Source organism: Orbicella franksi, chromosome 4 (genome assembly GCF_964199315.1).
Source record: "Orbicella franksi chromosome 4, jaOrbFran1.1, whole genome shotgun sequence".
NCBI classification, from domain to species: Eukaryota; Metazoa; Cnidaria; class Anthozoa; order Scleractinia; family Merulinidae; genus Orbicella; species Orbicella franksi.
In genome coordinates this window covers 10298645-10314502 of record NC_138148.1, presented here as the reverse complement: position 1 = coordinate 10314502, position 15858 = coordinate 10298645, and the positions used below count along the sequence as shown (strand labels likewise).

The 15858-nt window shown below is 38.1% G+C and overlaps 1 protein-coding gene across 1 annotated transcript; it reads right to left on the bottom strand.

Annotated features, from left to right (window-relative positions):
• Positions 1 to 6482: 6482 nt before the first annotated feature.
• LOC145483365 (uncharacterized) lies at positions 6483 to 15756 on the bottom strand. Its single transcript, XM_081461867.1, has 2 exons — positions 13876 to 15756; positions 6483 to 9982 (listed from the first exon to the last, which is right to left on the bottom strand). Exon 2 carries the CDS (start codon positions 9973 to 9975, stop codon positions 7822 to 7824), a length of 2154 nt encoding a protein of 717 aa, XP_081317993.1. The 5' UTR covers positions 9976 to 9982; positions 13876 to 15756; the 3' UTR covers positions 6483 to 7821.
• Positions 15757 to 15858: the final 102 nt, after the last annotated feature.

Genomic DNA, 15858 nt, shown 5'->3' with positions numbered 1-15858 from the left:
GCTCTTTTTTCAGGGAAATCTATGGGACCAGTTTTCCCACAGCGGTAGCAGAAGTAAATTCGCAAAAATCGGAAAAAAAACTGCCTGTACAAGCCCTACTTTTTTCATGTTTAAAATTTTTATGCCTCTGGATTCAGTGTCCTGTGAAATTTTGGAACATTTCACTGAAGGAAATTCAGGAAAATCAAAAATAAAGGCACAAATTGGCAAAAACACATTTGTTTGGGCATTTATAATTCAAGGCTAAAAGCTGAAATTTCATCATTGCTTATTTTATGTAAAAAGTTTGAGACAAATGAAAAGACAGCTTTCAAAGTACAACACTGGCGTGTGATGTGATAAATGATTACCCTGTGGAGCCACCTTAATTAAGTAGAAGATGTACTACATTTAGCTTGGGGAAATACCTGGCTAGGTTGGGGGGTAGGGGGCACTCTATTCAGGTATTTTAGTGATTGGGAAAAGTAAATGAGGCTTAAATAACTGGTGGACCCAAAATTTTCCTTTTAGGCCAAAACCATGGAAACCAAAAAATCACCAATGACGCAGAGTTTAACCCCAAAATGTCCTTCTGTGAAAATCTTGGGTTAACCTTTTTGGTGACCACAAAATAGTCTTTACAAAAATTTTTCTCTCAAAAAGCCACTTAAAAAAGTTATCACAAAATTTCTAACTCCACCTTAAGTCCTCAGTTTGGTAATTCCAACACTAAATATGCCTTTGAACCTCCCAGTCCATCAGTCACTATTATATTTTATATTCATTATTACAGGTGGCGAATGGTCCTTAAAAGACCATGGGTCTCGCAAACTTTTCATCAAATTTCCCAGGCCTCGCAGTCTTTTTTATGGTGGTTATGTGCATTTTGCAGTCTGGATTTTTCACAAAGCTGTCTTGCAGTCTTGACTTTTAGCAAGCCTATAAAGTCTTGCAGGGCCGGTATGTTTTTTTTTTTTCTATAAATGATGTCTAAACATTTTAGCTCACATTTAAAACACTTTGAAGTCTTGGCCTTGCAATTGAAGAAGTCAAAATGTCTTGGACTCACAAAGAAAAACACCAGTCTTGCCTTCTTGTAAAGTCTCGCATTAATTACCATTCACCACCCCTATTATTGTTTGCTTCCATTGGCCCTGAAAAGCCTCATTGGAGGAGTGGTCAAGTAAGATAGTACCATCCCCAAGGGACGAATCCAAGGGGTTGTGTGTGTCAAGCAAGTGCTAGTAAACTACAGTTAGACTCTACATAAATTTAAGAAATAGAAAATGATTGGTGCAAACAAAAGCACATCTCACTCTCAGACTGATTCACTGGAACATGATAAAGGAAATGTTTAAACGTAGAGCTGAGAAAATGCAGAAGCAAAACAGACTTGAGTTACATTTGACATTGAAAAAGGAAACGCTCAAAACTAGTTTTATTTCATAGCAGCTGTCCAAAACTTTTACAGGTATTGAAAAAGTCATTCTTCCTGTCTTGGTGATAGATGGAGTAGGTTAAGTTTGAAACTCAGGAACAAACAGTATGCCAAGGTTGGGTGTGAAGCATCGAGAGGCTGACGGTTGCCCCAAAGGTTTTAAGTACCGGTAGGTGGCCTTAGTTTTGGAGTAGACAGCTGAGTTTGCTATCATTGCTAAGGAATTTGAAGAACAGTTCAGCTGAGTAATTGGCTGAAATCATAAAGTAGATGATGATTTTCATCGGCAACCAGCAGCCTGCTTTTGACAGCCCTGTAGAAGTTTAGGTTGAGTGACTGTAAATAGTTCAGGGGTGGATACAGGATTGTAGAGACAGAGGTTCAAGATACAAACTGCCAAAGGCAATCCCCTCTCAGGGGTTGGGGGCATCCTTACTGTAAAATTTTTAATTGAGGTCCTTGGAGATTTCCTGCATTCTGAGGCGGATGTTATTATTATTTTGAAGTTAGGGGGCTCAACCAAACCCTCTGAACTCTCCTAGATCTGCCCCAGTAGTTGATGGTTAATGGTTAGTTGTTAGTGATTACTAGTTACGCCTTTTTGAATTTTTAAGCATTTTCCAGTGTTGGTTTGTGTTAGGACATAACATGAGTGCATAGGTTTGTTTTTGTGATGGTTTGTACCCATTTTTGTGGTAGTGTTAAACCGTTCACTTTTGAGGAGATTTCATGGTACAAACCATGACTCGGTGCTTTAAGAGAGTTTAAAACTAACCAAGAGATATCACTGGCTTTGGGCATTTTAACATGTCTGCTTTCTAGCATCTGACCAAGTTACATTTTCTCTTCACCTTTTAAAAATAAATTCAAGTAAGCAGGTATGAAGAAATTAAGACCAAGTTAATCTTAGGAGTTAGCTCAATATTCACAGGGAAAGTGATAGTATAATAAAAACGGTACATGCTGTCAAATTTGCTAATGCCAACCACAGGAGAAAAAAGGTTTAAAGGCCTTGGAGCATTTTAAGGAAACTTTTGAAGAGATTGATCTTAAGGCCCTGCCTGAGGTAACTCTCAGTCTGAATAATGAACACTGCCATCTCAGTGCAACAGCTGTCTAAAATGAAGTCCGGACATTTCCATCTGAGGTTGGCAACTCATAATTTTAGAGTGGGGCAATTTCTGATGCTTCCCTAGGTTCAAAATCTGAGCTGTGAGCATTCAGGAACAGTGGGATAATAGGGCCTCAATAATTTATATGAAGTCATTTGAAAGAAAATTTAAAGGAAATTAAATAATATTTTGGTGTGTTTCCCATCAGAGTTATTGGTTAACTAAACAAAATATATTTATTCAAATGAATTTAAATTATAAATTATTATTGTTCTGATTATTTAATATTATATATATTTGAGAACGTATAGCTTATTATTAGTATTATTCAATTTCCCGTACATTGGGAGTACTTGTCTAGTTATGTGACATGCAGAAAAAAATGTCAAAATTTGTACTTGTAAATAAAATTTAACTGCTTAATTTCTTGCCAAGAATGTTACCTTGCAAAAGTTATGGTTGTATGCTTTATGCATCACTGAATAGCATTACATTATGAGTTTGATAGCTTCAGTGTTTTGCATTTCTTGTAAGCAAGTTTTTTGGCAGTGAATAAAATTTCCTTATTTTAATTGCTGTCTGAAGCTTTTCTTGATTTTCACATCCACTCTCTCTGCAGGAGTCAAGTTCCCTGCATGAATTTTTTTTGGAGGGGGGTTGGGCAGGGAGTATTCTACTGTCACAATTTTAATCTTGACACTTGCACAGTCTGATTGCCTGGAACAGGCTTCAAACAAATATTCCCCCTTGTAATGAAGTTCGTTCTTGGCATCCAGTGGATTCAGGTTTTAGCTAGGATTCTGTGAGTGGCCATCCAGTAACAAATATCAGGGCAAATGGCCTATTCTGCTAGGGGGTCTGAGGGAGTGCCCCTCCCCCCACCTCAGAAAATTTTGCAAAGTTGAAGCATTTTTGGTACGTTTTCCACAATTTTCAGCCGATAAATTGAAGGTATCGATTGGACTTGAATGATCATGCCTCGTTTACTTTGTCAAAAACCTAAAATAGATTGAAACAGCCAATACTAAATGCATCAGTTGTGTTGACACCTCCATGGTTGTCTTTGTTTACAACGTTTGCCCAACGTTGATCTTAGCGGTCATCTTAGGGGAAGTGTTATGGTTCGCCACGGGTGCACACATCTGTGTCCACAATCGTAATTTATACATGTCAGTTGTGAAATCACTCCTATATCTCCAGGCTTTCAAAACACGGTATGTGCTTGCTAAATTGGAAACAAATCAAGCAGGATGGCTGTTTGTAGCACATGGTTTTGCTGTGCACAAAATGTATTGGCCTTGAAAGGAAAAAAATGTCCTTTGAGAATTGTAGAGAAAACCAGGTGAACTCACTCTGCAGGATTTTTTTTCTTCACTTCTCCTTTGCACAATTTTTTTCTTTTAGTCACCCTCCCTTGCATGAATTTTTTTTTGTTTTTCCCCACCCCCTGCATCACTTTTCTAATGGTCCATCCCTTATAGCCTCGTAAAGCATGTGGGCTATGCACACGTTAACAATTAAGGCTTCTTATCATGCATGCAATGTCAGAAAAACAGGGTAAGTCTGCATTTAAGCCTAGTTGCCCATAAGGCTAGTGCTTCTCCTGGTTTTGTGTCAAGAATTGACTAGGAGTATCTACTCCCCCCTGAATGGGATTTAAGTCTATCGCGGGATCTCCCACAACATTAGTATCACCTGGATGAAGAGATTAGACTCTGTGAGAGGCTAGTGTCGTGGCTAAGTGCTCAAAACAGTGACCATGATCAGGTCTCGAGTTCACTGCACCATTAGACCATTGTGCCTCCCTAGATTATTGCAGTTGTGCAAGCTAATTAGGAAGCTGTGCCCCATGTGTGGAGGCGTGGTGGCCTCATGGTTAGTGTTCTAGACTCCGGATCAAGCAGTTTGGCTTTGAGCCCTTGACTGGGGACATTGTGCTGTTTTGGGGCAAGACATTTTACTCTCACAATGCCTCTTTCCACCTTGGTGTATAAATGGGAACCGGTGAATTTAATGCTGGGGGGTAACCAGCACCCTATCTAGGGGGAGTAGCAGCCTAATGGGCCACTTGGCTGGCATGCTGACTTCACTTTGTTTTGGGCTGTCCCCTGTGTGCTTATGTATCTCATGAATGCAATGGGTGGTTTTAATGTTCCATATAGTTCTTATTCTGCACTGCAAAGCTACTGGGGGATACTGCATTCTGACTACACTAACACAAGTCATTCAATATGAATACAGTGACACCTCTATTAAGCAGCCCCCTATTAAGCGGCCAACCTTTATTTGGCAGCCAGCGGCCAAAGTCCCAGAAAAATATTCAGCTATACACTGCAATAAAAACCTCTACTCAATGGCAACCTCTATCAAGCAGCCGCAACCAGCTTCTTGCTGTCCCAAGGATGATTTTTTGTCTTATACCTTTTTAAATGGCCAGGAAGTTTTGAAGTTGGACGTTTTTAGCCAGAGGAAGCTAAAAGAATTACAATGTGGAAACATAATTTTAATGTTATGGACCGTATTATCATTGTGCTACTTTTTCTCAACTTGCAATTGTTTGTGCTGATATTTGATGACTGAACCTGGACCACGCCCAACGTTGTTTTTGGGTGAACCTCTATTAAACGGCCAGTTGCCTTGTCCCCGAGAGTGGCCGCTTAATAGAGGTTCAACAGTGAGGATGCATCAGTTGGTCATCTGATATAGATGTATCTTACTGGGGGATGTTACTTGCCAGCACAAAAATCTTTAGCAAGTGAGAATCTCTTAGTAAGGATGGGGTTGAGGAAATGCAGATTGGCAAATACTTGCATTGTCCTTTTCTTGGTCAGATAGTATTGCATCCAGTGAAATCAAAACTGGTAAATTAACACAGTGTTAAAATATTCATGGCAATCAGTCTTGGCTGGCAGTACCCTGATCTCACAGGTTTTTTTCTTCTTTCTGCTGCTGAAGTACTGTGAGTTTTCTTGTCACTTACTCCCAGGGCCTTGTTAATCACATTTGATTGAGAAATAAAAAAGAGGAACAAAAACCTCTAGAACCAAAGTAGGCTCGCAGTTAGCTGCAAAACAAATCTCTCACAACAATACTGGTAAAAGTCATTCATTTATTTATATTTAATTTTCTTTTGCTTGCTCAAGATTATTGCTCAAAAATTAAGGGCAACTCCACATAAAATTTCCACTTACAGTTCAACCCCTATTAAACAGCCACCCTCGGGGAAATGGATAGTTGAAATTAGAATGTTATGTCACTTGCAATTGAATGCAAACCCACAGTGAAAACCTAACAGAACCTTTAAACATCTCCAAAGACCTGTCAGTTAAAAATATCTTAGCAAAAGATCATCAGAAAGATCTTTGCAGGATTCTTCAAGCTCCTAAAGAATTTCTTATAGGTGGATTTTACCAGGGTGTAAGACAAGGGTAGCAAAGGTACCTGTAAGCAGAGTCTCCTTCAATCGTGGAGAATTGGGAAGAGAAAGGAGATCTTTGTAAGTAGATGAAAGGAGACTCTGCTCGCTGGGTTATCAAAGAAGGGGAGGGGGTTGCGATCTTATTTCATGCATGAATTTGAACCAAATTCAAGCACTACATATATGTTTAGTTGCTGTTAATTACACTGATTTTGTCCTAAATTCACAAATCGCACAATGCACTAATTTTTTTCCCTCATCACGTGCTCCTTTGTCACCCTTATTGACCAGGATAAGTTCTTTGCAAGATTTGAAAAGACCCTTGAGGATGTTTGCATGAATCTTGGGGACCTTTGCAGGATTATTGCAAGATCTATGCAGAATCTTACAAGACTCTCGAAGATGTAGAGAGGACTTTGTGAAAACCTTGATGATCTCTGAAGTATTTTCACTAGGGAAATTATTTTGATGACTTAATCAAATTCAGCTATTCAAAGTGAACACATAATCCTAGACATTTACATTAATTTAATCCTGTTTTGAACAATCAGGCAGTGTACTTTAATGTACACAAAGTCATTGAAAAGTTCAAGAATCGCATTTAACATTTCCTAATAACTTAGATATATAGCTATGTGTAGAGATAAAATAGTAAAGCCTATAATAGTATGCAATTCTTTGCAGGTGAGATTTTTAAAAAGAAATGAAAACAAAACGCTATCTAGACAATTAATTACCGAAGGACAAAGCAATGGCCAGCCAGGCAGCTTAGCAAATAAAAGTACTTAAATTCATGTCAAACAAATAGCAGACATATTTAAGTAACACTAATTGGACCAAGCAGAGTACAATTCAGTGAGTAATCAAGTGAACTGTATGACATGGGGTCCAATTACTAATTAAAATTAATCTTATCAATAACAAAGTTTGAGATAAAAAAACTTTTTAAGAACTTCTTATGAGTGAAAAAGTCAATGGCACTTTCCATAAGTTTAAAAACTGCAGGAAACATTAAGAAGCTATTAAAGCATGCATAGTTTACATGCACATGCCTAGCGGATGGCATAGATATATCTTGAAATTGGACACCCATGTGATTGCACCCTGATTACGTGACAAATAGGTGCACAGGAACCAATTATGATCTTGGATTTTGTTTTAGATAAGATTAACATCATGCATGTAATTGTCGTAAAACTGAGCAAATTTGGTTCAACTCTTCACCCCAGAGTCAAGATCAAAGAAATCCAAGTAACAAAAGCTTCTAAATAGTACTTTCAAGAGTTTATTATGTTGCACAAGGTGTTTCTAACCTTAATGTTTGTGGGTTAAACCTTAGGGTGTAGCCATTCACGTGAAAACTACTGTACAATACTTTCAACTGGCACTGTTTAGGATACTGTGCAAGCTTTAATTAATTTTTGAAACCCTAGTGTGAGAACATAAGAAAGCCACCACCAAGTAATATGGACTAACCAGTTTGACCAAGTGAGAGCTAATGAGCTGCATTCTTATGAGGCACTGTCTAGTATGCTGTACAAGGTGACTTTTTTCTTACTATTACATTTGTGGATGAAACCCATGCATGTCACCATTTAAATTAAAGTTCCCTCATGTGCTATTGTTTAATATATCAATGTTGCACAAAATGGTTGTGACTTGTGAATCACACTTAATACAAGCTATTAACAGTACATGTTTGATCTGGACTACAGCATTGCTGGGATTATAGAAGAGTTAAATCTATCAAAATAAATATGCAAAAATTGTGTTTTCTATTAAGGTTCTAAATTTTTTTCCAAAATGTGCAATATTGGTAAAAGTGAATTAAATATTTTAATTTTTTTAACACTGTGCCAATGCCATAGTCAATCTTAAGAAGAAGAAAGTTCCACAATATGTTCCACAGGTTGAATTCCTTCCTGGAAATTAAGTTCCTCAGGCTTTTTCACCTGAGCACTGATTTCACCTTGAATTGCAGATATCATGTCTTCAACAACACCAGTTGTTGCTTCACCTTTAAAATGCAAGTTCTTAACATGCCTCCTCAAATGACTGGGATTGTTAAAGGCCTTAGGGCAAAAGCTACACTTGTATGGCCGTTCCCCCGTGTGTATGAGGACATGCCTTTGAAGATTCCCAGAGATAGAAAAGGCTTTGGAGCAATATTGACAGCGGTACGGTTGTTCACCAGTGTGAACACGGAGATGTTTCCGCAGAGAGCTGTACTCGGCAAATGATTGGTAACAACTTGTACACTTATAAGGCTTCTCTCCAGTGTGGACACGAACATGCTTCTGAAGAGAGCCAGGATCACGAAAAGCCTTAGGACAGAATGAACACTTGTGCGGCCTCTTCCTCATGTGGAGAGCAATGTGGCCTTCAAGTGTTTTGGGGTCCTTAAAAAGCTGGAAACAGATCGTACAAGTGTAATGCTGACCATCATCAGTGTGGAACTCTAAATGTTTCTGAAGGCCAAGAGAACTGCGAAATAACTGAGCACACACTTCACACTTGTAAGTTGACTTGTCACTTCCCACATCTCCTTTGAGAAGGTCGTCTACTGTTGGAATAGCCATTTCATCATCAGAAGAAGTTCCTTGTTGATACTCCAATGATTTTGGTGCCAGAGCTACAAGCTCAACAGAGTTGTTTTCTGTACATTCATTTGAGCGAATTGAAGCATTACCCTTAGATTCATTCTTAACATAAGTAATCACACTTGATTGGCATTCCTGTGTCTCTTTAGGCTGCTGTAAACTTAATGGGAGTACCATAGAACTTGAGGTCACAGGGGCGGTAAGCTCAACACCATGTTTTTGTCCTAAATTCTCAGTCATTTCCACATCATTATAATCAATATAATTATTATTATTGCATTGAATCACAAGATCATTTTGTGGCTTGCTGACATTCTGTTGAGGTTTGCAATCTTCTTTTGTCAGCTTTCCTGTTAAATCCTTTGCAACAGCAACACTACTGGGAGAAACATCTTTTATGACAGCTTCACAGCTAGGTGAAAGAGTTTTTGCAGAAGTTGGCACAGTTTTAGCCAAACTTTCAGCAGATGTCCTTCTACTAGGAGAAGCACTCTTGACAACAGTTTCACTAACAGGCAAAGCATCCTCAACAACAGCTGGATTGCTAGCAGAAAGGTAAACATTCTCTTTAATAACAGAATGACTGCTTACAGCTGCACTTTTGTCTGAAGAATCACCAGCACCTTGCTTCTCACCACTTATAACTGGGACAGGCATGAAATTGATAAGAATTTGTGCGACATCCATTTCTTCAGAATTATTATCACTGATGTCAACAGAGCAACTGTTTTGGACAGATACTGACTCTGTGTTTTCTTCAGACAGCTTAATTGATGTAACTGGTGACTGCTCTTGTTGTTCGTCTCCATGATCAAGTTGCAGTGGTTCTCTACTAGCTTCCATGCTTTCCAGTGGACTGTTATTTTTTAAATCCTCGGTGAAAGTTTTCTCCACAGTATATGTTTCACTCTCTGTACCCTGCTTGCTGGCAAAACCACTAACTGCCGCATCCTGATTGAAGTAGGGCAAGTATGATCCAAATGGAAAAAAACCGCCAAAAGGAAGTAAGAGAGGCGTGTTTGGAAACTGCGGCAAATTATTGCCTTGTCGTTTACCATAGTCTGTTAGCAACTGATTTGTGTCAATGTGATTACTTGCGTTGTCCAAACCTGAGGATGAAAGAGATGTTGAACAAGACCCCATAGATGTCCCATCTCTGTTTGACAATGCTGTTTTTGAATTACCACTTTGCTCTTTTCCTGTTACAGTTGACTGGCCCATTGCTTGCGCCATTCCTGCACTTATTGCCTCCATATACTGCTGCATAAAAGCATTGTTGGGTGGCCAGAGTGGAGGCATCATCCTCATGGGCATCACTTGAGGAGCAAAAACTGGGAATGGCATTGGAATAGCAAGTCCAAACATCCCTGCATTCATTGAGTTCATGTCATAAGCTGGTATACTTGGCTTGTCCTTTTTGTCTGTCATTCTTTTCCTGGCAAATAAAAGTTAATATCGTTATTCTTAGGCCTGATTCAATTGTTGTGCTATTAGGGAGCTTAAGAAACCACGACAGCAACAAAGACTCTGGGTACAAAGTTATCTATAGAACTTTTATTTAGTTCAACAGTACTTATACCTGACCGGCATAAGTCTTAACAGAAGCACTAATCTCAGATCATTCAAAAACCCAAATAAGTGTTCTTTACTTGTTCTTTGAGAAATAAATTAACGTTGTACCCGAGCTGGTTAGTGAAGCTGAGATTATTGTTATCATTGCTACGCTGATGAATCCAATTCAAATATCTGAGTTATAGTAGTGTTAAAAGGCAAGTTATAAACTTATTCAGACTATCAGTCGAGTTTGATATGACAAAACAGTGACTGTGACAAACAGTACTCTTGAGCTAGTCCATCAATGCTGATTAACTTCCGTTCTCAAATACAGGTATTAATAAGTCAACAAATTTTAACAAAGGAAGTTGTGACTGTGACAGATGTTTGGATAACTGGTCTTTATTAGCATAGGTTTTCACGATTTTATTTCTCTGTTTTCTCCTTATTTTCTGAAGATATTATCAAACACTCAAGACCATGTCTGACCACATTTCCAAACACCTTGAAGTTTGTCAAAAATACTCTGCTTTGCAACACATTTTCAACACTTTTCTCAGTGTTTGGAAGTTTGGTCAGACATGCCCTTTCATGTTTGATATATTACATCAGACTTCATGATCCTGTGACATGTACACAAGCATTTCTAGGGAAATTATTTCATATGTGTCTCCAAAATTTGCATATTAACTCTGAAAATAAACAGTTAACCACAGGGTCTCCCTATTCTATTCATTATAGATGTTTTATAACCCTCTCAGAAAATATGATTGTACTAAAATAGAGACAAGGACTGATTCTAATTTTGAATGTTAAACAATTCATTTTAATTATTGGTATAAACAAAGATTATGGATTGAAGCTTTTCACCAAGAGTGAATTTGAATTCTCGTTTTTTAATTTTACTAGGAATACATGACTGTACTGTTTTGACTGCAATCCTTCTAAGATTGAAATGTCAAACACAAATACCATAAGGTTTTCCAAAAACATTTTAAAATGAAAAGGAGCGATAATAAATTAAAATTGAACAACGTTGCAATGACTCCATGTCATCATTATCAAGTTCAAAGTACACGACATTAATTATACAGATGGGAAAAATAGCATGAAAATATTCTTAGGTGTTAAAGTATTCAATTGTCAGAATTGTCTTGAAGTAAAAAGTTTTGCGTGAGTCATCAAAACGTAGTTTGGTTTTAATATTGCTCCTTTTCGTAATAAAACACAAGTATGGTGAGTTCAAGGTACCATGGACATGTTAAGTTTCCTGTTAACTTTGACTGTACATGGCAGCAAATTGGTCAGAACAATAAAATTGATTCCTACTTAGCGGCATTTAAACTTGTCAAATTGTAAATTCATGACTAAAAAAAACTTCTAAATATACTGCTGCCAAAAACTGAAAGCGCAAATTAACTTCACTTAGTCTTTGACAGGACTCATTCACCACTGTGGGATATAATGTTGGTCAAGTAAAAGTGTTTACCATCAATACTTCCCATTGAAATCCTTCCCAGTTCTCTGTTGTATTAATTGATATCATTGTGTATTAGTTTTAAATGGTTTCATTGTTACACCAATGGTGGCTATAGGATAACAATGCATTATTCCCTGACTATTTGATAATTAATTAGTTCCTGCTTATCAGTGAAATGAAACTTTGCATTTTGAAGAACATGAAATCGCTCCTCTTCCATTTTTTAATCAGATATTTAACTTTCTTCCATTCTTAGACTCCAGTAGTGAAAAAACAAGTACAACTTCCGTGTGTTTTCAAGAAAGCAAGGGTGTCATGTTACATACCTTGGCAACAAAACATACAAAATTAAGTATCAAGCTACAGAAGTTGGTGTGAAAAGTAAAGTTGTCTCATTTGCTACTTCAATGTTTTATACCAAATTTAAAAATCAACATAAAACCCTAGCACAGTAAAATTCAAAGCTATCTTCAAAATGGTTAGTTTAAGTTTTGGACCTTAAATGAAAATACATGCATAAAACATTCACACTGCTAAGATTAGAACCTGACCATTATATGCCAGAGCTCAACATTGCATGCTGCACTAACTGAGATTATCTCACTTGTCTTACAGTGGTCGGGAGTTTGTTGCTTTTCTTCTTGCTGACAGTTTTTCCATAGTGATTACAACCGTATGTTGTAACTAACTTATAGAATGGCAAAGAGAAATATCTTAGACTCTGTTTAAATAGTACCACATATCCATGACAATTGCTTTGGGGATTGCAAGCCCTCTCTCCTATTTAAAAAAAATTGAGACTACTGGTAATATTGCCACATATGTTTTTGCAACATAGGTCCCCCATTTAATTTTTTAAGTCTACCTACAGGTGTAGTCCTAGTAATTTCTTAAGATTCCTAGCAGAAATTTGCAGTTTCCTTCAAATTGTATTCTTTAAAAAAATTTCTCATAGACAACGCCTCTGTTCAACTAATGAGAAAGTTAAATCAGAAATATCATTTGAATTGACCAGTATAGCAGGAAACATTTCTTCTTTAAACCAGAATCAATTGTTCTTGAGAGAGCAACTTTAATCCATGCTTACATGGTGCTTACATGGTCAAAATAGCATGCTATCAAAAGCATTTAACAACAAACTTTGCCGGTCTGTTCACCCACCTTACTAAAGTCTAAAGGCTATTGTGCTATAAGTGATGTGAAAAACCTAAAGCTATCTATTAATTTGTTTCTCTGATGTCCAGTCTCCCAATGTAAAGCTAGAAATCCCAGGCAAGGATCAGAGTTTTTTTTATAACTGAGTATAATTTCAGCTACAGTGAGGCAGCTTCGTTTTGTTTAGTAAGGCAGAAATGCTGAGGTCTCATATAGTTATGACCTGCGCATACTGAATTAACTACAAAGATGCAAAGAAAATTTTATGAATTAAGCACTGTTGGAAATTAGAAGGTTTAAAGTACAATTATAGTGGGGCCATCTTCCTCTTTTAGTTCAGTCTTGTGCTGTGATCCTCTTCAATATGGTCAAGTGTTTAGCACATGAACTTTAAAAAGATTCATGAGTAACGATTGGGTAGAAAAAGCTCATTATTAAGCAAAAATAATTTCCTGTAACAAGCAAACAGGATGTGCTCTACGCAGCACAATCCCTCACCAGCTGCCATGCCTCATTCTTCAAAGACAACAAAAAAAAAAAAACCGAGCCGCAAAATGAAATAGCAAAAATAATAATAATAATAACAATAATAACAAGGCCAAAAGTTGAACATTACATTTTCGTAGATAAGTTTGTTCTAAGTAATCCAAACGTTATCTACTTTCCAAACATAAAACAAAACGAATCGTGTACAAAAGAACGGCGACTCAAGCAGGAAGAAATTAAAAGACGGCCATATTTAATTTACACCGTTTACTGCAGATCGTTCGTTTTTCCTGGTTTTGCTTAAAGCTACACCCTTCATCTTGCAAATTTAAACGTTATCTACCAAACTGTGGGCATAGGTTGATCAGAAGACCACTGTTTAATATCATGAACAGAACGGTGATGCCAATTTCCATGCTGAAAATTGAAAAAAAATATGCGAAGCACCGAAAGCAGCCTCTTGCTTTGACGCAGAAATCCGAACGTGCTCAAAAATTCGACAACGTTTTCTTCTAGCACTGGTGGATATAAAATAAATACTTTTCTCAAGAATTCCAAGTTGATCGAAAGGAAGAGCAAGAAAAGGAAAATGTAAAAAAGAAGTGTTTCGGCACGAACTCAACAAGATGTATCTTGTAAATTTCAGTCCATACCTGAAACCGGGGAATCTCCTCTGCGCGCTTGTCTTGTTGTTTCAAGTTTCTCGTCCGTAGAAAAAACCACGCCACGTTTTCACCATCTCCTATCTCCTAATAAAGAGGGTTAAGTGAAAATACTTTTTTCTTTACGAATAAGGGAATGGACCACATTTTAAAAGAAGGAATTGCTTGCCAGTGATGTAATTACTCGATCGCACGTCAATGTCGGTGCCTCCTGGCGACCCGAAGTGAAGGCAAGTTTTATAACGCAAGGTGTCTCGGGTAATTACTGTCACGTGATCGCTGAATCCCCAATGGCATCCCCAATACCCAGTATGCTATTCGCCACGCTGCAATGGAAAGTAACCAGTCAGTCCGTTGTGAGCCCGCGTTCCTTGCACCACACCGCCAATGAAAAGGAAGGAAAAAAATGCACCTCACTGAATGATATAAAAACGCCATGTCTGCATTCTCTATCTTCCAAATTGCCAATAATTCACTCTGTCTTCCCCCCAAATTTTGCGCAAACTATTGTTGTGAAATACCCTCTTGGGAGGTGTGCAAATTCCCAAAAGCATTTCACAACAATAGTTTATGCAAAATTTGGGCGCAGACAGAGTGAATTATGAGCAATTGGAAAATAGGGAATGGGAGGCTACTCTGACGGTCTACTCTGGACAACTTTTTGAAATGAAAAGCCCTGTTCTTGAAAACTTTCGCTGCTTCAATATTTTATCCCGTCTCAGCTATAAAATGCCTCGGGGCATGTGGATGCCATGAAGTCCATTAAGTACGATAAGCGATATATACACTGAGGGACAATGTGATACTATGGTATCAGTGTACTCAGGGGAAAATGCAGCGAAGCGTTGTCTGTCGTATTAGGGGCAGACCATTATTTTTTTGGGGGGGTGGGGGTGAGGGAATGGACAATTTCCAACTGAAAAAATTCCTACGCAGAAAAATACTGCCGAAAAAAAAATCGTGCAAGGGTAGCCATGGGAAAAAAATAGAGCAAGTGCTTTCTACAATCATAATTTCATAATTTTGATTTTCGATGTTACGAAATTCTTGCACAAGCTATTGCCCACTAAGAAAACGTAGGGCCTGTTTACAAGGAGGGAGGGTTACCCTAGCAAGCGGGTTAACCCTAGCTGGATTGCAAAAGAAAGCCTGGGTTTACAAGCAAACTTTCACAGGTAGGGTAACCCTACAACCTGGGACAACCTAAAGCGCGGTTACGCTCAAAGGGTCTCCTGTCTGGAAACAATTAGAAAGTTAATCCCGGGTAGGCGGGTAAACCCTACCTAGAGTGTTTAAAGAGAAAAAAGTTAACCCGCCTGCCAGGGTAACACGACGAAGAGAAAAAGAGGAAATGTGCGAATGTAGGGTAACCCTCTCTCCTTGTAAACAGGCCCTAAAAGTGTGAAAAAATTTCATGTCCCAGAAAATTGCCCACCCCCTCCCCTCCTCTCCAAAAATACCTCAGTATGGACGATAGGTATAAATATATCGGGAAAATCGCACCACAAAAACACGTGAACGAGTGTTGACGGGACCCCACTTCAAGCCCAAAATGTCTGCAAACTTGTGACACGTTACGTTAGCATGTTAGACAGGTGATCCGACTACGCGTTTTTTCTACCATTCCCAGTTTATATGAAAACAAAAAAAAAAAATTGGCTACGCTTCAATTTAAAACGACTAGTTCCAGATGCTTTTTCAAACATAATAAAACCACGAGGGTTCCTTTGCTTGATTACCCTTTTAGCGTGTGATTGAGGCAAGCTAATGTATCATCGAGAAATAGAATGACTGAGTTCTGGTATGCTTAATTTAGCTATAACAAGTGAGGTTTTGCATAGCCCGAATCCCATGACACAGACCTAGAACAGTGCAAAGTTTCAAGATAACAAGAGATTCGGCAGGGCCGTACCTAGTAACAGGCCACCTGAGGCACTTACTTCGGTAAAACGTTTGAATGCAAGTTCCCATAAG

Bases quoted from the DNA above. Each gene is read 5' to 3' on its own strand.
- LOC145483365 (XM_081461867.1), bottom strand. From the start codon at position 9,975: ATGACAGACAAAAAGGACAAGCCAAGTATACCAGCTTATGACATGAAC.